Source organism: Ptychodera flava, chromosome 12 (assembly GCF_041260155.1).
Source record: "Ptychodera flava strain L36383 chromosome 12, AS_Pfla_20210202, whole genome shotgun sequence".
NCBI lineage: Eukaryota > Metazoa > Hemichordata > Enteropneusta > Ptychoderidae > Ptychodera > Ptychodera flava.
In genome coordinates, this window is record NC_091939.1 from 23,748,156 (window position 1) to 23,774,121 (window position 25,966).

General features: G+C 40.5%; 1 protein-coding gene across 1 annotated transcript; it reads left to right on the plus strand.

Annotated features, from left to right (window-relative positions):
- LOC139145450 (T-box transcription factor TBX10-like) lies at window positions 1-24,996 on the plus strand. The gene is made up of 8 exons (XM_070716645.1): window positions 1-639; window positions 1,468-1,771; window positions 9,610-9,691; window positions 10,460-10,651; window positions 13,890-14,045; window positions 20,745-20,812; window positions 21,552-21,679; window positions 22,399-24,996. Exons 1-8 carry the CDS (start codon window positions 414-416, stop codon window positions 22,857-22,859), a joined length of 1,617 nt encoding a protein of 538 aa, XP_070572746.1. The 5' UTR covers window positions 1-413; the 3' UTR covers window positions 22,860-24,996.
- Window positions 24,997-25,966: the final 970 nt, after the last annotated feature.

Genomic DNA, 25,966 nt, shown 5'->3' on the forward strand with positions numbered 1-25,966 from the left:
ACACACTGATTGACACGCGCGTTTAATGAACAGTGTCGGGCAAGCCCCCTCGCCAGCCAATCGTCGTCGACTTCAACCCTCCTCCATGTTTACCGAGCGGGGAAGACCAAGGGGTCCGAAAAATCGGCCCTCTTGTTTTCCCAACGTCCCTTTTCCCACACAATGAGATTGCGGAGATATTGCCCTGTGTGCACGCGAGGAACAATGCTCAGAGGTGTTTTTGTTTGTCCACGACTGTGTTTGCAGAGCCGATACTTCCAGCCGCTATATTAGCCCATCAGTGGTAGTTGTACTACACTCTATGGAAATCTACTTGACCGGGCTCATTACGCGGAGACTCAATCATTGAGAAGTTCCTCACTCAAGTGGCCGGGGATTTTTTTTCCTAAAATCTGTCTTAGTTGGTCAACGTAATGGACGTGCATAGTATAGATTCAACTAATCCCTTGTCACCACGGGCAAACGCCTTCAGCATCGCCTCCCTCATCTCACCAATCTCGCAGCGCTCTCTCTCCGAGTCGTCCCTGTGCAACGCGGCCGCCGCCTCTGCCAACAGGAAAGTCAGCGGCTCCTTCAACGAGGACTCGGTCGATTCCTGGGGAAGCCCGACACCGATGCTAAGCGGCAAAGACATGGAAGGTTGGTAGTGAATGGGGCAGTGCTCTAAAGTTGTTGTTTCCCCTTAAGTGCAAAGCCTATTGTCGGCTCAAGAGACCCGTAGAAAGACATATAAAAACAACGAGCTACATGTGTTTGGATATCGGTAGGCACTCGTAGAAATATGAAAAAATATATTACGCCGAGTGTTTATTTCGAACTGATTTCGATATTTCCCCTGGACGTAACACGGAAATATTTATCAATCAACTGTCTTGGTTTACTCGGACACGCCGGTATTAGCAACACTGGCAATGCATTTGAAATCCTTCATACAACACAACCATGCCTCAATAGCCACACAAAACAAACGTTTCGACACCGTCTATCGCAGCTATACCGGCCGCTCCTTCGCAAAAAAAACCATAAAATTTTAAACCTGCCGATTTTGGTTCTGTTAATCCATAGGTGGGCTCCATGTCCTAATTGTATAATTCATATTTACCGATTATGTGTCTGAGATAGGCACGGCTGTAACCCATCGGAAAAGGTTAAAGTTTGCACTGATAATGGCGTGTCTGGGATGTCAGTTTTAAGTCATGTGGTTGGCTGAGCTGAATTTCGACCTACTTTTCAGCAATCCAAAATGTAATTCAAAATATCGATAATTTTAATCACGTCTCAAAATTTCCACGAACAAGTGTTCTAAATTTCGGACGGTGAAGTCCACGCTGTTTTGAAGCCCTAAGGCCGGATTGACATCGCGTTGTGATGTTTCAAAATCTGCTGTAAGTTCAGCAAAGTGCGTGTAACTAACACAGTCTGTTCCGGGGTTTGATTTTTTTTTGGTATCTGGTCTTGTCTTCTCAGTCACCAGTCATAACGGTAAGTGTGGTTCGGAGAGCGGAGAGAGCTTCTGCGACAATTCCTCGGATAAGTTTTTGAATAGCCCCGACAGCGGAGACATGGGCACCAAGGAGAGGGACGGGGAGGACGCCGAGATTAACACGGAGAACGCCGAGGAGACGGAAAAGGAGACTGTTCGCAAGCCAAAGGTGGACACCAGACCCCTGAGTGACAAAGTCAGATATGTCGAAGTACAGTTAGAAATGAAACCGCTCTGGGATGAATTCCATTCATTGGGAACGGAGATGATCGTAACCAAGAGTGGAAGGTAAGATTGAACACTTATTTATTCGGTGGAATTTAATAAAATATATGAAAATGCATTCGGTCATACTGATTTCAAATTTACTCCTTTAAAAAATACACACACTTGAAACTGTTGTTCTTCGTGGACAAGTGCTACATATTCATTGCAATCGGAAACGTGGCATTTTTCGAAATTGAGTACTTCACGATAGGAAAGGGGTTTTCGTTGTCGCTTTAAAGAAGCAATATAAGTCGACTTCTATCTCTGAACGTCCACCGTGCCATCCAGCTGAACGGTTACCACGAAGTGCGCGTATTTATTTAATATTTACACGGCAGACCAGCGGATGTTCTCCGTATCCTTGAGTTTATGTTCGCCGGTAAGGGGTAAACTGCTGGGGCGGAGAACTCGGGCGGTAGCGATCAGGGGGTGATAATTTATCCATTTCATTAGTCCATACCAGTTAATTACCGCGATAATGAGACTGTTGAAATATGTGATGACAGTGTATGGCCAGTGGGGTGGATATTCCGCTGAGGAGTGTGGCTGGACAAGCGATTGTCCTGTCGTTCGCTCTGTTAACCATAAATTCAACACGTTTTGTTCGATGACACTGGTCTGTCCTCGTAGCATGACAAAAAGTATCAGCGGAGGTTTTAAAACCTGCTTTTCATCTTATTTTTTTCCAAACTTGACAACTACATATCAAGGAATACGACCACACAACCAGTGGCGTTTTTATCGCCTCATGGTCCAGCTATTCCGCACAAAGCCGACCCAATCACCACCAGCTGATGCCTGCATGGCTAACCAACTCGAAGGGTCTGTCAAAAAATCTGTCGCTCTTTTTCCCAATGTCAATTTCCCACAGCGTGAAATTGACACGAACATCTCCCATGGTTATGAAAGACAACACAGTGACATTTTACAACTCGGCGTGACTTATTGCCGTGAGTTCCATATAGATAATAGAGCGTCGTCGACTTGAGCCGAAGTCATAAACATGAATCTGGGTAAACATTCCAGTTGCACCCATAACAGAAACTCTGAGACCCCAGTTTTCAACTCGATTCTGACGCCATGCCCCGTTTAATTTTTACCCTATTATAAAATAAAATTAGAAAGAAAATATCATGAATACTGATACTGCTCTGAGACGAAATTCGCAGTTTTAAGTAATCTAAAATGCCTAACTTTTCACTAGAATTATTGGTCTTTCACGTATTTTTTCTATCGTGCAGCGGTCGACTTGTTGTCGCGGTACGTGTGCTTCAATTCTATACAGACTCATGAAAATTACTAGAATACTTAGGTGAGAGTGCGGGAAGGAATTTGTTCTCGGGGCTTATACCTTCACTTCCAGACTATAGCCTTCTCTGGAAGAATCTCAACAACGCCGTTCGGTAGAATGCAGTTTTTGTCTCGGAATATGCAACGCAATACCGGCCCGCGCGTATCCACTTTCGCAGTAATCACTCAAGTTTTTCACTTGCTTCGCACTTTTGTGAAAAAAGAGTGTTAGGTTTTCATATCATGGTCTGTGTTATGGAACCTCGCTTTAGTTGCCTTGCAGTACCAGTTTTGAATAGGTCTCATCGCCGGTTTGTTTTTTGTTGTTCACTCAACTGTTTAGGACAGCACAAACTTTCAGATATTAGTCAAATCTTCTTTTTTGCTGTTTTACATATTTATTCCTTCCTTGGACCGTGCAGGCAATGTTAAACTTTTTTGTAAATTGTTGAAAAAGTCTAAAAACAATTTCGAGTCTCTAGCATATGCGCTTAGACTGCCTGTGTCTGTATTCTGATCAATACTGTATGCTCGATCGGTCACACCGTGCAGCCTCTATGCATTCCTCGATGTCATAGTAGACATGCAGCGCGACCGGTACGCGGCCCCTCCGACATGCTAAAATACAGACAGTTCATGCCGTAACAGACAGAGAGTATCTCAGAAATGATAACGGCGCTTCTTTGAAAGTTTTGAAAGTATCAGGCGCTCAGAAACACCATACGGAAGGCAGGGAAGGGACTAATGATGGTGTGGACAGAATCTTAAGTACCCCTCGATCACAACAACGTCCTAAAGACGGGCCCGTACAAAGACAGGTAAACACGCTGGCGCTCTAATTGAAAATCATTGAGGTCTGGAGTCAAGAATTCAAACCCTAACGCGAGACCGTGTAAAACCAGAAACCAACAGACGTCGACAGCAAACACACCGAGAGCCGAGTACCCAAACCACAGCCAGTTCCCAATTGGAAAATGTTTAGATACATTCTACCCAACAAAAGACGTTTAGGGCATGGCAAAGAAACGCGAACCAGTGAAGGAATTTTGAAATGTTTGTGGAAGTACATCGCAAATTTGTTTTAGGGAATTATTTTTAGTATGAAACTTACATGGTAAATGTTTGATGGTTTGATTGTTACTGTGTCAAAGGCAAAGATTGCATTCTTGCCAATTTCTATTTGTTCTGCCATAAAAAGGCCATAAAGGTGTCAGAATTATTAGAAATATATCTGATCTACACCGCTTGGTACAGGACACCAATTCTACACGTGCTCTATTTACTAAGCCGTGATGCCACAGCGCGTTATTGGATGGATTTTATTAGATATCCTTTATGAGATAGTGCGTCGAAAACTGTGTATGTTCTTCCCCGCCAAACTCGGGCGGGGGGTGGGGGTGTCAGTTTTACACGAACTGCAGTAATTTTGTGTTGTGTTTTTTCCACAAAAGAACGTAAGTTTAGAATGATATTCGAAAAAAAAATTCGGGAAAGATCCATGCGGTATATGGGATGGTGTGCACGATATCGTCCTCGGCGGCGGAGCAATGTAGACTTGCAGGGGACCGCTGTTGTGTGTTTTCGTTTACATAGGCAATGCGGTGTCAAGTGGATAGCTAAATTACACCTCGGCAAAGTTAATACCTTCAGGGGATGGGTCTCAAAAGTACATCCGATGATGCAATTACAAATATCAGCACACAGGTCTGCGTGTTTTTGAACAAGGCATGTCTGAATGACTTCAAAAAACGAGAACATAATATCGCTGAATTGGGGGACTATCACGCCGCACTAACTGTTATAAATCTACTCTGCTAGTTAAACTAAGTGGTCCTCCAATTTCAATGAATCTTCAACACCATCGGCTGTCATCAGAACGCCGTGTGTTATGAGGTTTAGGTACGACCGCCGTCACAGGGCGTACTTATTAATTAATTTATTTGACGTATTCATGGTTCTGACCGAGGCACATCGCCGAACGGTGCAAAGACGATCACTGAAACACAAGATACAACGGTCGGTAGGCGGTGGTAAATCAGGCAGACACCGGGGACCTCGCGCTTAATTAAAAGAGCTGTGTTTCAAAACCGACAGACGATAATTTTTAAAAAAGATATAAAAAGTGATAACAGTTGACATAATTCGCGCGCTACATAAAGCTGCACGGCGGAAACTGTCTCATCGTTGAAAAATCCGATGGTTTCATGTAGAGTCAAAGAACAGTAGAAAGACGTTAGATAGCTCGTAAAATGAATCACCCAGACGGTGTTGAATTGTGTTTGATCTAAATCATTCTCGCTTATCGACAGGGGATGGCATTGAACTGTCGTGTTAATGGCTCTATAAATGAGACCACAGGTCGGCAGTATAGTGTGACGATTTAATGGCGGTTGCGCTGGTCGGGGGTTCTCTACTCAAGCCGGGTCTGCGTTTTCTCATTGCGCTCAAACTTGACTCCTCTACCCTCTCCGCTCCGAGGGAGAGCTACTCGGCAATGTTCGGGTTATCTTCGATCAATCTGTCGTGTGACAGGTTGACATTTGAAGGTGATAATGACCGCGTCTTTGCTCTGAGCACACACACCATAGAGCTATATCAGGCACAGCGCCCAGACGATAGGGTAATGAACATTCCTGAAGCCCCGAACAGTTTGTTTTGTTCCCCATGGCAGGATGTGGAGTAAAAATCTAAAATTCGTAATTGCACTTCCGTAACTTGATGGGTACAAGCCGCATATAACTTTTACAGTATTTAAAATTATGCCGTTTACTGTTTATAATGTATCTTTCTAAAACCATAAATAGTGTCACAAATGACTCGCATCAATGCATTACGTATACGTCTATCATTTTCGTACATGTACATCTGACACTCTCATCAAATATTATAAGTCTAGGCTCATAACATTCAATTTATTATTCAGTTTTTTAAAGTTTCACTTTTCCCCACAGCCCGTCATGATATTTAAAGCAACATTCTTAAAAACTAGAAAAATTACTTCAGTAAATTTAATTGAGAAGACAACAAAGTTTTAAAAAAACATGAATGTCATTTCAAACTTGGATAAGAGTCTACGGTTTTGTTTTTGTTTTTGTTTTTAAATATATGTGACTAGTCGAGTGTTCCTTTAAGACATGATTAAATGAAAAATAAAGCATGCTCGAACAATTTCTTTGATATCATAACAAATTGAGCACCTAGCTATTGCTTGAAAGGGTTTTTTTCTCGAATTACAGCCGGTCATCAAGTGTTCACATTAACGGGGATTGACATAAGCTGACCGTTTTCGTCCAGAGATGGTGTTTCTTTTTCAGACTCGATAGCCCAGTAAAAGGGAGTCTGGTGATATCGATGCCCTCGGTACTAGTTTAGTTCCAAGAAAAAGTGTTTTCTGTCCAAATTGAAGTAGGCCAATAAAAAACGATATATATCGAATCTAGTTCTAGTAAGATGCTACAACCAAACTTGAAAACTTAGATAAACTACTGTACGGTAGCATGGCGTTTGCACTGATATTCTTACTTAATCTGCGCACATATCAACAATGTGAACTTAGTTGTAATACCTGTTTCAAAAGTATGCTTTTTAGTACATAAATGTTTGTACTATTAATTTTTTCTGGTTTGTACTATTAATTTGTTCTTTGACTGCTCCTGGAGAAAGTTAAAACACCATGAAAAGTCTGAAAATTCCTGTGGACCTGACTGCAAGATGTAACGCATGGGACACCATCAGATACAGATCTGATGTAGGTTTCAGTGAAAAAAGTAGACCTCACTTTGCAACGGTCCCACCCTTGTCTGTCAGAAACACGAAATAATGCTTGGACATCGGTAGAAGGAAAGCAAAGAAGCGTTCCCAGGTTACCATGACATTATTCAATTTACAGAACCGCATCTGATTAGTCTTGGGTTTGACGTGTCGCCCTGGACTGAAGCAGCGCATCAAGGGGCTGAAAATGAAAGCCGCGTGCGAAGAATAAATCAAACAACATGTTGTTTAATTCTCATTGAAAAACTTTATGCAAATATATATATATATATATATATATATATATATATATATATATATATATATATATATATGCCTAGATTTTTCGAGATATTCCAAAATTATTCGAGCAAGTTATGGTACTAATAGCGTCACAGACTTAAAATATATCTGAGTAGTATATTTTCTTCTTCCCTACCAAAACCACTTTGTTGAAGTTGTGTAAATTTTTGACTTCCTCAAAGCACTATTACACCTGGCAACGTTTTTAACACTTTCAACCCCTCTGACATCACGACAAAACGGTAGTTTAAAATTTCCACTCTCCGCTTGGTCCCCCTTTCTATTCGTGAACTGAGCCTGAATGGGCGACAGGAATTTGTTGTTTTTGACGGTTGTGGAACGGAACGAAGTAATTCTGGACAGCGCACAAAGCAAATAGTTGAGCATTTCAAGTCTGATGAGTCGTGTGGCCAGCCTCTGTTCTGAGGAGTCCTTTTTGACGGGTGGTCGCACAAGCCATGTCATGCCGGCAATCCCGAATTGAATACTAACTCTATGGAGACAACAAACACATTCGTCATGCTTGTGACGACTTCTAAAATTTCACTCCACGAGAAATTTTCTCTCTCTTTTTTGCTGTTAAAAATAACCACAATTCAGTTTCTTTTTTCATATCTTTTGGTGCATGTTACATCAATCAGACTGGGTTAAAAGCGAATACTTTTGCAGGCATATGTATGTAAAGCGAAAATTAGAAAAAGAGGTGTGTTTACGAGGGTTTTGAAAAGAGAAAAATTGTCACTTTCATGTTTACAAAATCACACAAAATAGTCAACAGACTGAAAGTCTTGCCTTCTCCAGATGTATGGCACTGCCTCTTTCACGTTTTCTTCGCTCAAACGAAGAAAAACGAACTATATTTACTGGTCTTAAAAGCGAACAATAGAAAACGTGATCTTTATTTAGAAACACTCCCGACTTTTTTTGGGCAACGCTTTCCAAAGAAAACAGTCTTAGTAGCGTGTTTTCAGCATATGAATATTTAAGAGGATTTTTTTCTGTCGAATCCATAAGCCGAAGAATATAAAACGTGCGTTTTGGTGGGGTTTTCCCCTTTATTCTAGTCTGTAAAACGCCTGCTATGGTTCTTCTTTGTCAAGATTTGACTGTGAAAGTAGCCTGTGTTTGGAATAACAGATCAATTGTCGATTGAATTTGGGACCCAATTAATAATTCTGTCGTCATGAGCTGTATTCGTCCTCTCTTATAAAAGTTGCTTTGCTTTCTAGACCTGATGGCGATGGCAAAAAAAGGTCTGCGTGATGATTGCTGAGTCAAGATACATATAGTTTCTGTTCCCTTGTCCATTGTAAATTGAAATATCAAACAACGAGCATACACGAGAACGCATTGTCTACTTTCGCTCACTCGTCACCGGTCCTTCAAACCCGGACAATTAAACCACTCTGAGGGCCCGTTTCACTGAGTGCCGAGAACGACAGACTGATGGGAGCTCGGACCAACAAGTTTGTTTTAGATTGTGGGCCTAATTGCCGGAGTGCCATCTATCTTTCAGTAATTGCATGTTGAAGTGTCGTCTCCCTTCGGTTGTTAGAATTACCCAAGCTGTTTATCCCATTAGTGTCCACATTTGTCCTTTCTCTCCGTTTTCTCTCTCACCCCGTTTCATCTGGTCTGTCCAGATCTAGAATTCACAGCCTCGTTCCCCTGCAATATCAACTGTCGTCACATCTATCACAATCCGATGAGTGACTGAATTTTGCTAAGAAAAATTGGACGCGTTCGATCCTGGGACCGCTGTCGGACTCTCCTTCATGTGATGTTGGGGGGAGGGCACAAAACACGCCCAAAATGGCTTACACCTACTCATTACAAGAGGAGGGGGCTAAGGTTTCAGGTATCACATATTGGATCACTCTCGATAGAGGAGGTCAACCTCCCCTCAAGTGTTTTCATCTCACTCGTGACGTGAACGAGATGAAATTATTCAACTTCCAAACTGCCGGCGGGGACAACAGCAAAACCTTTATTCTTTGATGCACTTGGTTAAATTTTTCAAGTCTGCCCTTACGCGCAGTTTTTTTCAAGAAAAACAACACAGTATGAATTGGTCAGTCGATATACTAAAAATATCACGATCAACTTTCTGTACACATATTTCTATTCGTCACCTGACTTGAAATCTCTCAAAATATGTATATTATACGTGATATATATTTCACGGTATTAAATTGTAGAAGTTTTGTCTTCTTGATGGAGTCTTTCATGATTATGTTTTGTTTCAGCCCATGTAAGTTTACCTCTAGGGCACAGCCATTGTGATGGATGTAAAATATTGCTAAGTTTATGGTCATGTTGCATTTCAAAAGTGAGTCAAATTATCGAATACTACTTTCAGCAAAAAAAACCGTGGCCAATCGACTTGAATGATTGTTATTCAATTCTATCTTTAAGTTACAAAAAGCTCATACGGCCACGGTAGATATCTAAAAAACTTGTTAAAGGGTAAAACGTTTCCTTCTTTATACTTTTCTGACTCTGATCACACATTACAGACGAATGTTTCCGACTTTTCAAGTCAAGCTGCGTGGGATGGATCCCATGGCGGAGTACATCCTAATGATGGACTTTGTTCCGGTGAGTGTTGGCTTGCTGTGCCTTAACTGACATAACCCACAGTACACATTTATACATACATACATACATACATACATACATACATACATACATACATACATACATACATACATACATACATACATACATACATACATACATACATACATACATACATACATACATACATACATACATACATACATACATGTACAATATATACATATTCTCAACGAAGTAATATTATTGCCCGTACATGAACTAAATTCGAACAATTTTTATTCTCCAGCATTCCTATTAATTCATCCCACTCCTGTCACCACTATTACTTCATTATGCTCTGTTGTCGCACTTCTACTTTCTTGCAATATATTTTTGAGCGCAATATATATATATATATATACATATATATATATATATATATATATATATATATATATATAAATATATATATATATATATATATATATATATATATATATATATAACTCGTTTTAAAACACAGATGCGCTGTGTTAGATGAATCGCATGTCCAATGTATGTCCATTCAGTGTAAATGCGCCATGTGTGGTGTGTCTGTGTGTGTATGAAGAATTTACCAGAGTTCCGTGGTAACGCTTTTCAGAAAGGTTTTCAACGAAGGTATGGCAACAATGCCGACTGCTCCATCAACATGCCTCACAGAAACCCAGCATAGTCGTTGCCGCGTGTCGACATCTGGTCTTTACGCTTTGCGTAGCGACTGAAAAACATAAAAAAAGTCCTCATCCCTTTTTTTATCCTTTGCAGGTGGACAACAAGCGATATCGATACGCTTTTCACAGTTCTAGTTGGCTGGTTGCTGGCCAGGGCGATCCGGAGATGCCCGGACGTATTCATGTACACCCCGACTCCCCAGCTCGCGGTTCAATATGGATGAAACAAATCGTATCCTTCGATAAACTCAAACTAACCAACAATCTATTGGACGATAACGGACATGTAAGTGTACATTTGTATTTCCCCAACGACCTCAAACAATAAAGATTTATTGCGTTTCGGGGGTGCAACACAAGATCAAACAATCAGTGTTAGCCAACACTATTTATATTTACGCAACGCGTTTCCGTATATTTTCAAGTCATATTTTCTCATACAGGTTTGTTTATTTGGTCATTGTTGTAGCCACTGTGACAATTTTTCCATGTATTTACCTCCGAAATATCCGTACCATGACAATATACATTTGTGTTCTGCCGGTTATGTACACCTACAACTTTGTCGCTTTGCGCTTGGTTGACAAACTACAAACAGTCCGTCAAAGAGGCTCTCGCAATTCCCACCAGTATCAACTTTTATGTACTGGTAGTACCCTATACCTTTTCCTTCTCAGACGTTGGGATCGACTTTTCCCCATCTACGACGACGTCGATGTGAATTGCTTTCTCAAAAATAAAAGTTTGCGTATAATCACATTTAACTATTTTTGTTCGTAATTGCAATACGATGGAAGCTTGACTTGCTACGGTTTCGGATCAATAAAGAAATAGGGGTTGACATTTTCTCTAGGAAACCAGAGTACGAGTTTGAACCGTTCGGCTGGCAAAGCTTTCAATCCGAAGTTAAAACTATTGACTGTCTCATGGCTCAAGGTGTCGCGGTTTGGGTGATGCATCGCGCCGCCCGCCCACGGCGGTGTGTTCAATTTGTGACAAACCGTCGAGAGTTCGCCATGGAAGGGTCATAACCCACTGCGAGTTAAACGTTTGCCCTTTCCGGGCTTCTGGCAACTGTAAAAAAGACAGTTTCTAGAATGTAAAACTGGGTACCGGATATCTTCAGTGTTCAGATGTATCACTGATTTCACACGCTTTCAAACTCTTCTTCCAAAATACAGTCCATCATCACCTCAAACTCTTCTTCCAAAATACAGTCCATCATCACCATCTTGTCTGACCGCACAGATATAGGAAAGTCATTTGCTCATAAAACTCTCATCAGCGCACAAAATTTTATCTTGTTAATATGTGTTAAACGGAAATATATGTAAATTTTAATAAAACTGTTTTCATTGTTTTTGGTTAAGAAAGCACGTACATTTTCTTATTATCAAATTGTCTTAAGAAATATAAAGTATTAGATATTGCCGACACAACGATATGTTGATAATTGAATTCTGGTTCCGACTCAAATTCATGAATCACATAAATACCATTGGACGTTGCACACATCCAGTCAGGCAGTGTAGTCAAGTTGGACATAAGGCACTGCGGCATGATTTTCAAATCATAACAAGCAACAATATTTCACACAAGGAACAGAACACCAAAGGTTACAAAAAAGAGCTTTGATTATTCGACATGAGAGAGAGAGAGAGAGAGAGAGAGAGAGAGAGAGAGAGAGAGAGAGAGAGAGAGAGAGAGAGAGAGAGAGAGAGAGAGAGAGAGAGAGAGAGAGAGAGAGAGAGAGAGAGAGAGAGAGAGAGAGAGAGAGAGAGAGAGAGAGAGAGAGAGAGAGAGAGATCAACAGTTACGTCATAAGTATCCATAGATTGAGGGAACTATCGAATATCATGGAATTTCCTCAGTATTTAAGATAAGTAAGACGTTGACTAAACAGCCAGAATCGTCTACAATTACATGGTTACTGTATACAGAATGCTTATCAAACGTCAACTGTGAAGTTTCATCGACTAGACGCGGCAGACCATAGAAACATTGTATACCTTGAAATGTACATGACATTGTATATTATCCATGTATATTTCGCGAGTACAATCAATTGACGTTTCTTCCTATGAAATTACACAATTTTGCTGTTTCACATTTTAATTAAAAGAAAGTTGTTCGTCGACACTAAATATCCCAAATTAACTATTCGCCGGGCATTCAGAAACTCATTTTCTACTCAAACGGGCAGATAACGATAATTTTATTTCAAAAAGCACTCTTGAGTCAGTGCATAAACAACCTAAAATTGGTTGACACATTAAAGTATTTTATAAAGAGAAGCCCGTCCCTATGAAAAGCAATTTCAACGACGCCACTTCGTTCTCGCCAAGCTTATTTTTTCCCTACAATTTAAAATTTCTCCGTAAACCCCTTTTCTGGAATTTCAATTTCTCGTTCCTTAAACATTGGGGATCATTTCGCCATTAGCAGCCATTGTCGAGCCACTTTACAACCGCAATAATCGTCCTTCGCAAATTTGTCTAAATATTTTCACAAGAGCTTTGAAATTCTTCAGTTGTCACACCATCAACCCTCCTCCCAGGGCGGATTAGATCCATGAGTTGTTTTAAACAGCGAAATTAGATCAAAAGTCGAGTTCAAAAGCATCAACTTGATACCTCGTTCCTCTTCGCATGGCTTGCGATGCATTGAGAACGCTGGCTCGGAGAAGGTATCTCTCTCTCTCGGCGCGTTCGACATTCAAGCCTCTTTAGCCACGGACAATGCTGAAGTGATACGTTGCAACATAGTCGTGTGGTATAACTGTTCGTTTAAGTGACGTTATAGTTTTGACAGAAGTAACGACATGATGACATTATCAAGACATATAACTTCCCCTTCCGTCCCGGATCCGCTGTGATTGTGGTCTACTTGATGTTGATCACTGCCAACTTGAAGGCAAATACTGTAACACGTCATAGTACGACCATAAGTCAGCCCAAGCTTGCACTTGAATAACAACCCAACCAATACTTTATTTTCTTAGTCTAGCATATGGTTAGGGCATCCATCACAAGCTTCCTATTCTTTGAATTTGCTTTTTTCATACCTTTTCCGAATTTCGGTCACGAGCTCGAGAAAATGAAATGGTAGCCCAAAAATGTTTCAAGCAATACTATCTATTTACCCAGGAAATAATGTATCCCCATGTCTTGCCTATAACGGGAGTAACATCGTTATTTCGAAATTTCACAAACGTCATTCATTATATCCGAAAGTAAAATATCAGAGAAAGAGATGAAAATATACTTACATTCGTTCTGAAAGGAAGGGGCTGTACCTCTAGAATTGTATGCCGTGCTATTGACGTATTTCGATTCAACCATCTTTCACACGCCCGCTTCCAATTACCGCCGTATCACCCATTATTTGCGATCCTGCTTAACCTTTTTTGATATCATTTTCTTCCTCGTCCCCAGGGGCTTGGTCATGTGATCTTTACTCTTTTTTGTCAACTGCGAAAGAATAACATCAAACTTCTTCCCTTTTTTTATTATGTTGACCTGCAGATAATACTGAACTCAATGCACCGATACCAGCCTCGCTTTCACGTCGTACACGTGAGCGGGAGAAAGGATCCCGAGAACGCGGCCGAGAAGGAATTCCAGACGTTCATCTTCACAGAAACGCAGTTCACTGCCGTTACTGCCTATCAAAATCACAGGGTAAGGACCAAGTTATGTTTTCTCCTCCGTAGTCACTTCCAATATTGATCCGTGCTATCCTTTTCACTTTTTCTGGATGCCTTTGTTATCGCCCCATACTGAAATAAACTGAAAGCGGCGCTATCGTCTTGTAACGACGCCGTACTGTTAAAAAGATGTTTTTATCTGACTTTCATATATTAAGGAAGTTTTGCAAATTAAGACTTTTCGCTTTTCCTTTTATACAAATGGTAAAGTTATATGCTGCGAAAAAGTGAGCACGACGTTAGCAATCACCTCAAATAACTTAAATGGTCAAATTTGACAAAAGGTAATTGATGTAAATATTAAAGTCTTGAATGCCGGTTGCTTTGAGAATTTGTCGCTTCAGAAATACTTGTATCTCCCAAAATATGGTGAGAGCTCGAGGCATGACGCCATTCATGATATACGATAATGGGTCTGGTGAAGGGCATCAAATCTGTGAAAACAAGAAGCTGAGTTCCGACAAGTTCAAATTTTCGATATTTAAGGTAGATTGCTCCTCGGGGACAGATATTCAAACTCTCAAAGTTACACTTCTCTGATCAGTCACTTGTGATGGCTCATTTTAAAACTTATGGAGTAACAATAACTTTTAGCGTTTAATTTTTTCGAAAATCGAAAATTCTATTTTTCTCCCATAGAGTTAACACAGGGATGGCGGCCATGTTGAATATCAAATATCGGTAATTGTTAGGCAATTTGTTTCTCTAGTACCAAACTTTGCACCGTGCGTGATCCATGAATTTTATTCTTCATATGGTAAGAAAATGGTTGAAAGTTTCATTAAGGATTTTCAGCAAATTTGAAGTTTGAATCTTTCACTTTTGAGACTCGCATAACCTTAACATAGATAGGCGATTCGCTAAATCTGACAGATTACTATCCTAGGAGGCTTTCTCAAAGATAGAATTTTGTCAAAGGTAGGTCGATGTTACTTGTAAGACATAACAAGATTAATTTTTCCTTTAAACACTTTGTACAGTAAACACTGAAGGTGACACTAGCAGATCACTCAGATCAAAATAAGTGCCGTTTATTAACGTGACGGTTTCAATATATCCATCGCCATTTTGACTTCTCGAAATTTAATGATAAAGTTATATCTATAAAATGACGTGTAAATCTTCTCTTGTATGTATAAAAATACTGACGATGAAGCGAGGAAATAGCGTTTAAGGCAGTGAATCGTGAAAATAACCTTCGCTTTAAAATTTTCCGTATGAAAGCGAGTTCTTTCAAAGAATTTGGCGATCAGTGACAGACGGATGAGAATCAGTATTAAGTTCCTTCCACTCTTACCTGGAGATGATCTTTGTTAGTGACTATTTTTGTATAATAATTGATCTTGTCAGATATAAATTTGGAAAAGTTTTTTATCCGGTAATGACACTTTATAGTATAACTGAATCGTCCAGAGTTTCAAGACATTTCAATATCGTCAAAATAACCATGTGTGGGCATTAGTGTGTGCTGCCGGACAGTGATGACTCCCCCCCGAGAAAATGTGGTGTATAGATTTGTGAAGATAATGTTTTGAGCGAGGCGCTCTTCGGTTCGTTTTCTCGATGCTGCCTGGAACAAATATTTCGCAAATTCAAAATCATATGAATTTGGGAGAACGAAATCAGTAAGTTGAGAATTTGTGTTCGGTTGATAAATTAGCATTGATGAAGCTGACTCAATGGTGCAGGATCATCAATACCAATGTAATACCCAAAATGGTTTCACTCGAGCGATATCGTTTCGTGCTAGAGGGTAAAACAAAATACATCTACCATTTACGTACGAGCCTTTCATAATACAAGCAATGTGACTCAGACGCGTCCGTGCAAACGCGGACTCTCTCCTACCCGAGCAACCAAGAGAAAAATACTCTATAAGTGAGAAAATTCGGGTATAGATTCGATATAAAAGTACAAACGTGAATTTGAAAGTTAATCTTTCTCGATAAACCTGACGTCTTTCCAGGATAGCTCTTAGCTTTTGATGAAACCTTCATGCTCATTTAAACCGTCGTACACCTGTGATGAAAGTGAGAACATGCAGACCATCACCATCATGTAGATTTGTAGTTTTAGAGGAATTTGTTGCTATTGTTTAATCTTACTAAAAGGGAATACATCGCATCTGAGTTCGCGCCTTCATGTCTACTTATGTCTTCCCCTCATCGTTGTAGCCAATGCGACCGTATGCAAGCCCCCCTCGTGGTTTTGTTTCTTGACAGTCACAAAGAAGTTTTCTTGGACCCGATGACATTTTTTCGACTCATTCAGTTTCAGGTTAGGGTATATTGCTACCTCCTCGTGCATCGTGTTAGCAGTTTGGCTAAATGCCGTGATCAAACTTTACCCAAGTACTTCATATGGAAATATTGCTGTATGCCTGGTCCACCATATTGAAGCAGGTAGGGGAGGGGGCGGACTTCCGAAATACAACATTGGCACAGGGCGTTACGCGCGGTCCCGAAGCAAACTCGTTTTATGTTCAACCGTAAACACACAATGAGGAAAAGCTCTTCAAACATTTGTATAAGGGTCCAGCTCTACTGCTCCATTGAAAACCGAGTGAATGTGTGTTTTTCACTGAAAAGGAGAGTGCAAACGGAAAAGCGACGCCATTTTACTCTCCGTCCATACAGCCCACTTCAGCGTGTCACGAGTGGCCTTTGTAACAAGCGGCATTGATGCTCGGAAACAAGCATGGTTATTCATCATGCATTATCTCCCAGATAAGGGTAGAAAATTTGGCGGTGGTTGTGGAGAATTCTCATCACTGTCTAGGTATATACTTGGTGGCCTAGCTTTGCGAACATTCCCCGTTCACACAAACTATCACTTGCAATTATACTCTGCATTCAATGGAATACCGTTATCATTAAAATATAGAAATAATTTGCATCCTAGTATAGCTTTTGTATGTGCGAGACCTTAAAAGCATCATTGACCTAACGGCCCCCGGGTAATCTTTATTAGAAGTGTCCACAGTTTTTAAAACTGTATTGGAATAGTGAAGTAACATCTGCGAGTCAAGGGGCGCTCTTCGAACTTTGTGGAATCCCATAGAAGAAAGAATTAGACCGGCTAAGTGGTTGGGGTAATGCGCGATGTTAATGGAAGCACATGATGAAGTCCTGTTTGGCGTGAGATTAGAGCGATGAGTGTTCTAATTATACTTTCGCCCATTCGGAATGACCTGTTCAAACACGACACTTGTTTCATATGTGTAACCACTACTATCGCTGGTTGTGTTGTTGGTTTTGTTTTATAAAAGCCCGAAAACTTGGAGTACACTCACGTGTATCTGATGGAGATACCTTGATCAGCAATGCGATGTACTTGTCATGGCAACCAAATTATTGCGGCTTGTAAGTCCTCCAGTCGATGGCGACGTACATGCCACTCACTGGCAGAATATCGCGCGATCGAGAGCTCATTGAAAAAGCGCGACACTTCGACCGATATTTTAGAAGTAAGGACTCTCATTTTCCGTCAATATTGGAGTCAGTTACACGTATTTTCTGCTAACCACTTACCGTATAAGTGGTTGCTCTCCACCGTGGGCACTGTTCTGATGAACATTTCCGTATGGAAACCTCATGTTGTGTGAATCACGCCCATCGAATGAAACTTTCAAGCACCTCTTTCATTTCTGCTCACAGCACGATTTGGCTACTTACATGAACAATAGCAAAGCTTACCATTTTGTTTTAAATTGTGATGCTTATTAAGTGTTCTTTCTTAGTGTTAGACCAATTTCCATCATATATGGTCTTCACAAAGTAGTTTTATATCAACACTGTGTAAGGACAGTCATATTTATTGTCATCAACAGCACGAACACGAGACTGTTTTTATCTCTCTGTGTTTCACAACTTCAACGGTAAATCTGAATTCTTTTACTTTTCTAGTTCCCAAAAATTAACACGATCGCTCGTTTTGGAAGTTTTATTAAAAGCCTTCCCTCAACCGTAACAAAATTTAACATCACATAGGTTGGAAATAATCGATCGCGTACGGCTTGTTGTGTTCGAACCCACCGTCGTATGGTGGTGCATTACGACAATGGTACATCTTGGGGCAAAATACACTTTACCCGATTTCGAATGTGGACGATACTGCTTGTTCATACAAAAATAATACATTTAGACACATGTCGCCAATTTGTTTTTCAGAATATAATTTCGTTGTACCGCAAAGCAAAGTACTATTGTCCAGATCTCTTTAGACGCTAACCAAACAATGAGTGTCTGTTGCCGAATGGTTGCTGTCCTCCACCGCGGGCCTATTTTAGCTGGCCCGATGATAGATAGTGTGTCATTCCGTCCCATCGATTACAGTACATTAGTGCGTCTAAAGGATTTCAATTGAGCGGTGAAAATTGGTTTTCACATTGATGTCCAATTTTCCAATTCGATTCCGAAGCACAAAGCGCATTCCGATCCTCCGGATGGATCGCCGTGCCTCGAAAAGTCGAGCCGGGGGGATAGCATCTTGTCTCGTTGGTGTATGAAATATATGGAAGCGTCTGAGGTGTTTTTTTTATTTATTCTTTCGTTTCTGATGCAGTCGCATATGCTCATGACAGGATAATTAACGCGAATGTCAGCTTTTTATAGAGGGTACCATGACGCATGAAAAATGAAAGAGCAAATAGGAGCGACCAAAAGACCTTCTGTTAAATCTCACTATGCATGGCAGTTGAAAAGTAAAACAAGAGGTGGGATGCTCTCTCCGCTGTGTACAAAACAATTACCAAACGGTGGTACTAAAAAGCACCCATCCATTTAGATGGTTAAGATAGCATTCATGTGGCGGGACTTAACTCTCATTGCAAACACTCTCGGACAAACACTCTCTCTCTCTCCGTGTCACAATCGACGCGATGCTCCATCACAAAATGATCGAGCGAGAGAGAGACGAGGGAGAGAGCCAGAGCGAAAAGAAACGCGCTGTTTACCTTCGAGGCTTCTTTGGAGCCATTGCTACATTGAGAAAAAGCCGATACTCATTCATGGAGTCGAGCAACAATAACAGAACCTCAAGAAGTGCGAGGCCTTTTTTCCCAGTGACAGTCGGAGACCCCTCCGCGGCTACTTGAAGCCCGTGCAAAGTTCCGGGCCTTTGTACGCCGTTATGCGATTTGTTTACTAACTTTTTAATGTGTAAACATCGCTTAGAGTGAACGGGAGCTTTCTAACGCTGACAGCCGCCGCAGACTAGTGTCTGCCTTACCCCCAACACTCAGAAACATACAGTTATAATCCGCCATATTATGGTTGAAAGTAGTGGGTGGGCCGATTGTTTTAAGTGCATTGCTCGACACAAAGGTATGCCAGCTTAGCAGGGTATGAGTGGATTGCTATGTCATGACTTTTTATTCTTAAGCCGGCGACACTTTCGCTGATTAACGATGGTCATTGTCCGAAACTTTCAGATCGCTGTGTGTACACTGCGTACAGGGACGTGTTTACTTAGTGTGGTCAAGCCAGCCATATAGTAAAATAAAAAAATTCAGGGCAAATTCAGGGCAAATTAAGTTTATGATGTATGTTTTGACGAAAGAATGGGGAAGTTTTAAAAAAACAAGAGGTTATGTGAATCCGATTTTGCTATTCATAGAGTTTTGTTCCGTTGTTTCGATCGACTGACGCTAAATATTTAAGACATGTCATGTTTGAAAAACACGGATCCGGCCGTTGACACGCAATTCTTCTCGTAGGTTACTTCCTAACATCCCAGGATGACCGTGCCCGTCGCAAACAACCACGCTGTCTCCACAACAAATGGGAAGACAGCTTCGCTTAGTCGAAGGCTTACGGAGGACACGATCCTCCCCTCTCCCTCCCAACCGAAGGGACCGTGCTCTGAACTGAATGAATACACACGCCGCATATTTTAAATTCATGTGTACATATAAAGTTGGGTTTGTGCCAACCTATGTTATTTTCCCCGTTGCGCCATGTTCATTTCATGAAAGCATTTCCATGTTCTACATCAAACGATATTCACCATATAGTGGGCAGTTGATCACCCGAACCAGATCACATCCCCTGCACATAGCGCACAATGCTAGTATAGTATGTCTATCACATGAAGTAAAAAACAAATTATTTTCTTAATGTACTTTAGGGCCATCATAGTAATTATGTTCAACGCTTATTCTTTGTGACATGCGCATTACTGACGGCGCAGTTACTCTAGAATTATTTTCCTTGGCATTTTATAGGAATGTGTCAATTACAGTCAGAGTACAACAATAGAATGTTAAGTAGATTTTAAATTACAAAATTTATAGTACACCCATATTCACCGCGTTCAACTCGTATCAGGCAATAATACCTTCAAAACGAGAATAAAAACAAAAGTGTTATTCCGAAATATTTTGCAAAAGTACACGATGGCTATGTTGTTGCCAATTTTTCATTTGATTTATTTTTAACTTACTGTCACGAGTGTTGTCTACAATAATCCAACTTCTAGCCTATTTTCAGAAAAAATTTCGTTTTACATATACTGTGTATTTGATAAAACTTTTCAACCATGTGCGGAGATAACTTCTCGTGGGTCAGTCACAGGCCACCATTTTAACAAGAACTGTGCATCACTATAACGTCAATTCTGGTCGGCCTATATACCTCCGACACTGACCCGTTCAGATATCTGTTCTTTCTTGCAGATAACCCAGTTGAAAATCGCAAGTAATCCATTTGCGAAGGGTTTCCGAGACAGTGACCCCGACGACTGGTAAGTAAACCTGACACGGCCGCTTTCAACCGTCTAACCGTCTAAGGAAATAGATATGAATAACCCTGATGTGTTCTGGGAAATTGTCTGTAATTTCTGCTGATTGTAGACACGGGACCTCTGTCATCATACCAGTAACCTGTCCTATTCTTCAGGTGATTGTCGCCGTCAGGGTGATGATTACTTTGTAATTTCTTTCAGTGTAATTTTCCAACTTACTGCAATTCGCACCTCAGGCTGGTAAATGTTTAAAGCGGCAACGGATTAGCCAGGCACGGAAATAAGTTTTAACAGTATGCCGGTAAACTATAAAGCGTAAACTCTACATAATATTATTATTAGACTACGAATAAGCTATTTACCGAGAGATTAGAGATACTACGCCATTTACCGCATGGGTAGATAAGGGTACATATTTCAAGCCCCAAATATAAACTGTTTTTACTGTTACAACATAATTTTGAACCATAATTAACAAGACCAATCATATACAACTCGTTCAAATGAGCAACCAATCAGATCTTACTTGTCAAGAAATACGAGAGAGAGAGAGAGAGAGAGAGAGAGAGAGAGAGAGAGAGAGAGAGAGAGAGAGAGAGAGAGAGAGAGAGAGAGAGAGAGAGAGAGAGAGAGACAGAGAGATGTACATTCCTATGAATCGAACTTGTAATACAGTAATTGTCTAGATTTTCTGCGGTCCTTCAACGATAACTAACGTATATTTTCCATACAATCACAGCTTGGTTGAAATATTGCCACACGGGCAGCCCGGCGCCAGGCCACGAAATCATCATCGTCCAAGTTCACTTCAAATCGTCGGCGTTGCTAGAGCAAGGACGCAGTCGCAGTGCAATCGTGAGGACCAAGGTGAGAAACAGTAAATAAAAGCGTTAATGATGCGCAGTCTCCATTTTATCACGTGACGGTAAATGCTGATGATCGTTGGAATATGTTTTCACGTTTTCCTAGTCTTCAAACCATGTACAAGTTACATGTAAGGTGCTTGGTGCCCTCATTGGAAAATGGAAAGTGAAGATGACTTTTTAAATTGTTCCCGCCTCTCTGTATTAAATGTATGCTGATTTTTAAAGAAGTTTTGTGTTTAGTTGTATTGTTTTTTTGTACAGAGTGGTCATTCACATGTAGCACTCGAAATTCGCTGACTTAGGCAGGATAGTTTAGAGCGTTTGCTTACTTTCCAAAGATCACGTTCTGCAGTGAGATAAGCCATTACACAAGTTTAAATGGACAATTGTATTTTATCTAATATTTTGTCACAACGTTCTGTGAAAAAAAATGCATTTGTTATTCTCCTCCCTAAATGCATGTTGACGTGCATAGTACTAGCATTTCCAACTCAGTACAATGTTTTTTAATTGAGAAATGATTGTAGTCCGGACTGAAATACACACACACAGAGGCTGTAATAACAGGGTGAAAGCCTGGCATTACAACAATAATAATTTTTTTGGGAGGGGGTAGATTGGAAAAAAATGAATTTGATAGAAGAACAAAACTATTGGACAATACAGATCAAACGTTACAATTATAAAGCTTTAAAGGAAATCATGTTTTTATGATTGCAGAGAGACAAGAAGAAGAAAGGAGTCGGACTAATTCGAGTGTGTCGACGTCATCAACACTGTCACCAATGTCAAGTGCAATGCTCGCCAGCCACAGCAACCACATGAATCAAAGCCCGCCATCTTTCTCGATGCACGCCCCACAGCCACCTCCCCCGCCGCCGCCGCCGCCTCCGCCCCCTCCCCCGATGCAACTGAACACGGACTTTGCCGCCGGCCTGAACATGCAAATCACCCAGAACAGCTCGTGCGCCGAGCAGGGCTTCGCGCCCTACCGTCACGACAACCAATGCAATTTTGGACCCATATCCAGCTGTTACCTGAGGTCGCCCTCCACCAGCCACCGCACCACGCCCTACCCGCAAAATATATCGGAGTATCGCAATAACCCGTACAGGAGTGCGGCATACAATGGACTAGGTTACTTCGGCCAGACTCAGTCCTTGGAGTACGGCACCCGATGATGACACTGAGCAAAAGGATGAACACTATATATGAGCGTTCTTGGACGCCCTGCCGTACATGCAATGAAATCACACTGTAGACATGGAATGCAACAACGATGACTCGCTCGGATGGAATGGAAAAGTGATGAATATGTATCGGACGTGATTTCCACGCTACATTTCTGCTTCGATTCTGTTTTATTTATTAGATTATACGAGAAATTTTACAGTGCAGGTACACTCTAAATTAATTAAAATGAGTCATCTAATGAAATGATCACCAAAGATTGTCCTTTTTATCTTGTTAGCGAAACTTCCAAATAATTAAATTTAAGACTTACTTTTTTAATGTGCTAAGGTACCTACTTTTCGGGCGCTAATTTATGTAATGTTTAGCACGGGACAATTTTTAACTATTCACTACGCCTCGTCTTTCGTCAAGTAACTGTCAGTTTGGGAGGAATACCGGGCAGTTAATTTGTTTGCTTCCAAAAATTTCAGCGTTATAGACGTGGATGAAACGAGAGAACCAATCGTGGTGCAAAATCGCATAATTGGATTCTGTGTTCGACTATGGACTTTGCTGCGAGAGGGTTTACTTTTTTCAAAATTCAAATTCACCATTCTTGGCCAGTGGTTCACGATTCTATTAACCCTTTGAGTGCTGTAATTTTTCCCTCCAAAATTCTAGTGAAAGATTTTGCCATTTTCTAATTGTTTTTTTCGTAATTATTATGATAATTTTGGAGCAAATTGACATAACTTTTCATCTCCCACAATTCTTGATCAAAATGGTATGAAAAATCCAGAAAAAATTGTCTTGATCTGAAAAAAAATGTCTGCATGATATTTTTTGAAGGTAACAAAAATTGACTTTGACACTCAAAGGGTTGAAGTAACCTAAGTGAAATTCGCCGAGAAATCAAATGATCGAGGGGACAGTGGGTCTGTTTTTCTGGTCTGCAATCAAAATCAAAGTCGTTTTCAAATTCAGGTTCGGAACATTCGTTAGACACAGCTCAAGTTCAACTGTCATTATAACAGCTGATTTCAATAAAATCAAAAGTACATCTACCTTCGCTGCGATCAATGGTTAATACCATATCATTGCAGATGAAACACATTTTCCAAACACTATAGCTACATGAGCCGTATCTCGCTCACGGCTCGAGTATTTTCGAGTATAGACAAACCAAGAAAAGTTAACGTTTGAGGAGAAAAACAAGTAAAGTACGCTTTTGACGCTCTCTGGCCTCCTTTTTACGCTAAATTTCCAGTTATGGTAAAATTGAAAAATAACTTAATAAATTCAAAAGAAATTTAGGGAAAATTTCGCACCGTGAAAAGTCTCAACAAGTCTAACTTGGTTTGAGGACGGCGCAATGGGACCAGTACATTTTAATTGAGATTTGTTAGTACTATAAGATTGAGAGGAGAAATTGGGAAATTCAGAAATTGGTAATTTACACTGACCTTGGTGCCCAACTTTAAGCATTTTTGGTGGTATATTCCACACTTGATGTTATGAGGGTTAACATGATAAGTTATCTTTGGTTTTCTTTTGCTAATAATCAACAATTTAAATGTAAATACTTAATGTGCTTTTGGTTCTTTTCTTGGGAGGGGGGGGGAGTTGCTCCGTCGAATGGGAATAATCAGACACAACTGTTACTTAATGATGGAACTGACAAGAAGTCATCATATAAGGATAATATTCCCTGATCGGACCAGGTCAAGCGGGAAATATTCTCTATACTGGCATTATTGACCAATCGCTGACCTGAAGGCCAGACCTGTTGAGCGGTATAATTTACTACCCGTATTTTTTTGACATATGGTCTTTATCTACACACTATGTTGACGCGATCAGCAAGCCAGAACTTCGAAAAAAAATTAGACTCCTCAACAGACGGATCCAGTCTATGTCGGAAGTATGTTGAAATTTCGACGGAGCGCCAAGACTATCCGGTGTTCAACTTTTCGTTTTTTTATCCCCCGGCCAGCTCATGACTTTCATTTGAAATCGGGGAAGTATTGATTGATTTGGTATACAGGGTATATGTAAAGTCGACTAGGTAGAGGCTAGACTCCAGCGACAGTGTCTTGTTTTGTATAATTTTCTCGTTGTCTGTTAATAAAAGTTTACGCTAAATTATCAAGTTTCTCGCATTGCACTGCATTGACCTTACAAGTGACTCTCTTGACTCGCTGGCGATTAATCATCTGTACAGACTCGTCAGTAAGAGTGTTTCATCCACCGAGTGGCAAAGTATATTCCCCTTCACAACCGGCGAATGCGTCAAGATTCAAAAAAGGCTCGAGTGATACAGTGTTGCGTCGGCGACCCTGAAGAGGCCGACAGACATATCTTCGAAAAGTTCACTGGGAAAATCAATTCCCAACGGATCCGTTGGCGGTGATATTTGTCCCTTTAAGGTTCCGAACGCTCTTTAGATCACAGCTTTTCAGGACAAAGTCAACAGCTACACTGGTCTGCATAAAGTCGAAACAACCCCAACATAGTTCAATCTATGTTCATGTGTAGATAGAATCTAAGTTCAAACGCATGTAGAATTCAATGTCATCAACGACGAAGTAACTACCTGAAGAAAATATTTCTTGTGGAAAAAGAGGAAACACCTTTAATCAGGGGGATTTTCATTTTGGCATTTCTTCAAACTTCAAATATTTTGAATTTGACATTCATCTCGGAACAATATTTGACGCTAACTGTTCTCTCATCGGGGAAAGAATCGCTCTTGACTTTGACAGTCGTGTTGATAAAATTGATATTTGTCACAACAATCAAATATTTACAAAATTAACCTTTAGGTTTTCTTATCTTTTGTGTTGATTTTCAAATATTGTTGCGAATGGTGTTTCTGTGACATTTTTATAACCATCTATATTTCCAAATTTAAAAGTAATTTGAAAACGGTGGCAAGAAAATTCTCACATTCTTTTATAGTTTCTTTCTAAATGTAAACCTCGGCCCGATTTATGAAGACATTGATTCTTCTAACCCTAGGATGCATCAAAAGAAGTTGCAATCTTTTTTCTAGATTGTATCTCAAGCGTCCAAACTCGTCCCTCATCAAGCTTATTCATCTCAATGTCTTGCCGTA

Coding starts and splice junctions, on each gene's coding strand:
- LOC139145450 (XM_070716645.1), top strand. CDS start 414: ATGGACGTGCATAGTATAGATTCAACTAATCCCTTGTCACCACGGGCA. Junction 9,692..10,459: donor TAATGATGGACTTTGTTCCG/GTGAGTGTTGGC, acceptor TATCCTTTGCAG/GTGGACAACAAGCGATATCG. Junction 10,652..13,889: donor TATTGGACGATAACGGACAT/GTAAGTGTACAT, acceptor GTTGACCTGCAG/ATAATACTGAACTCAATGCA.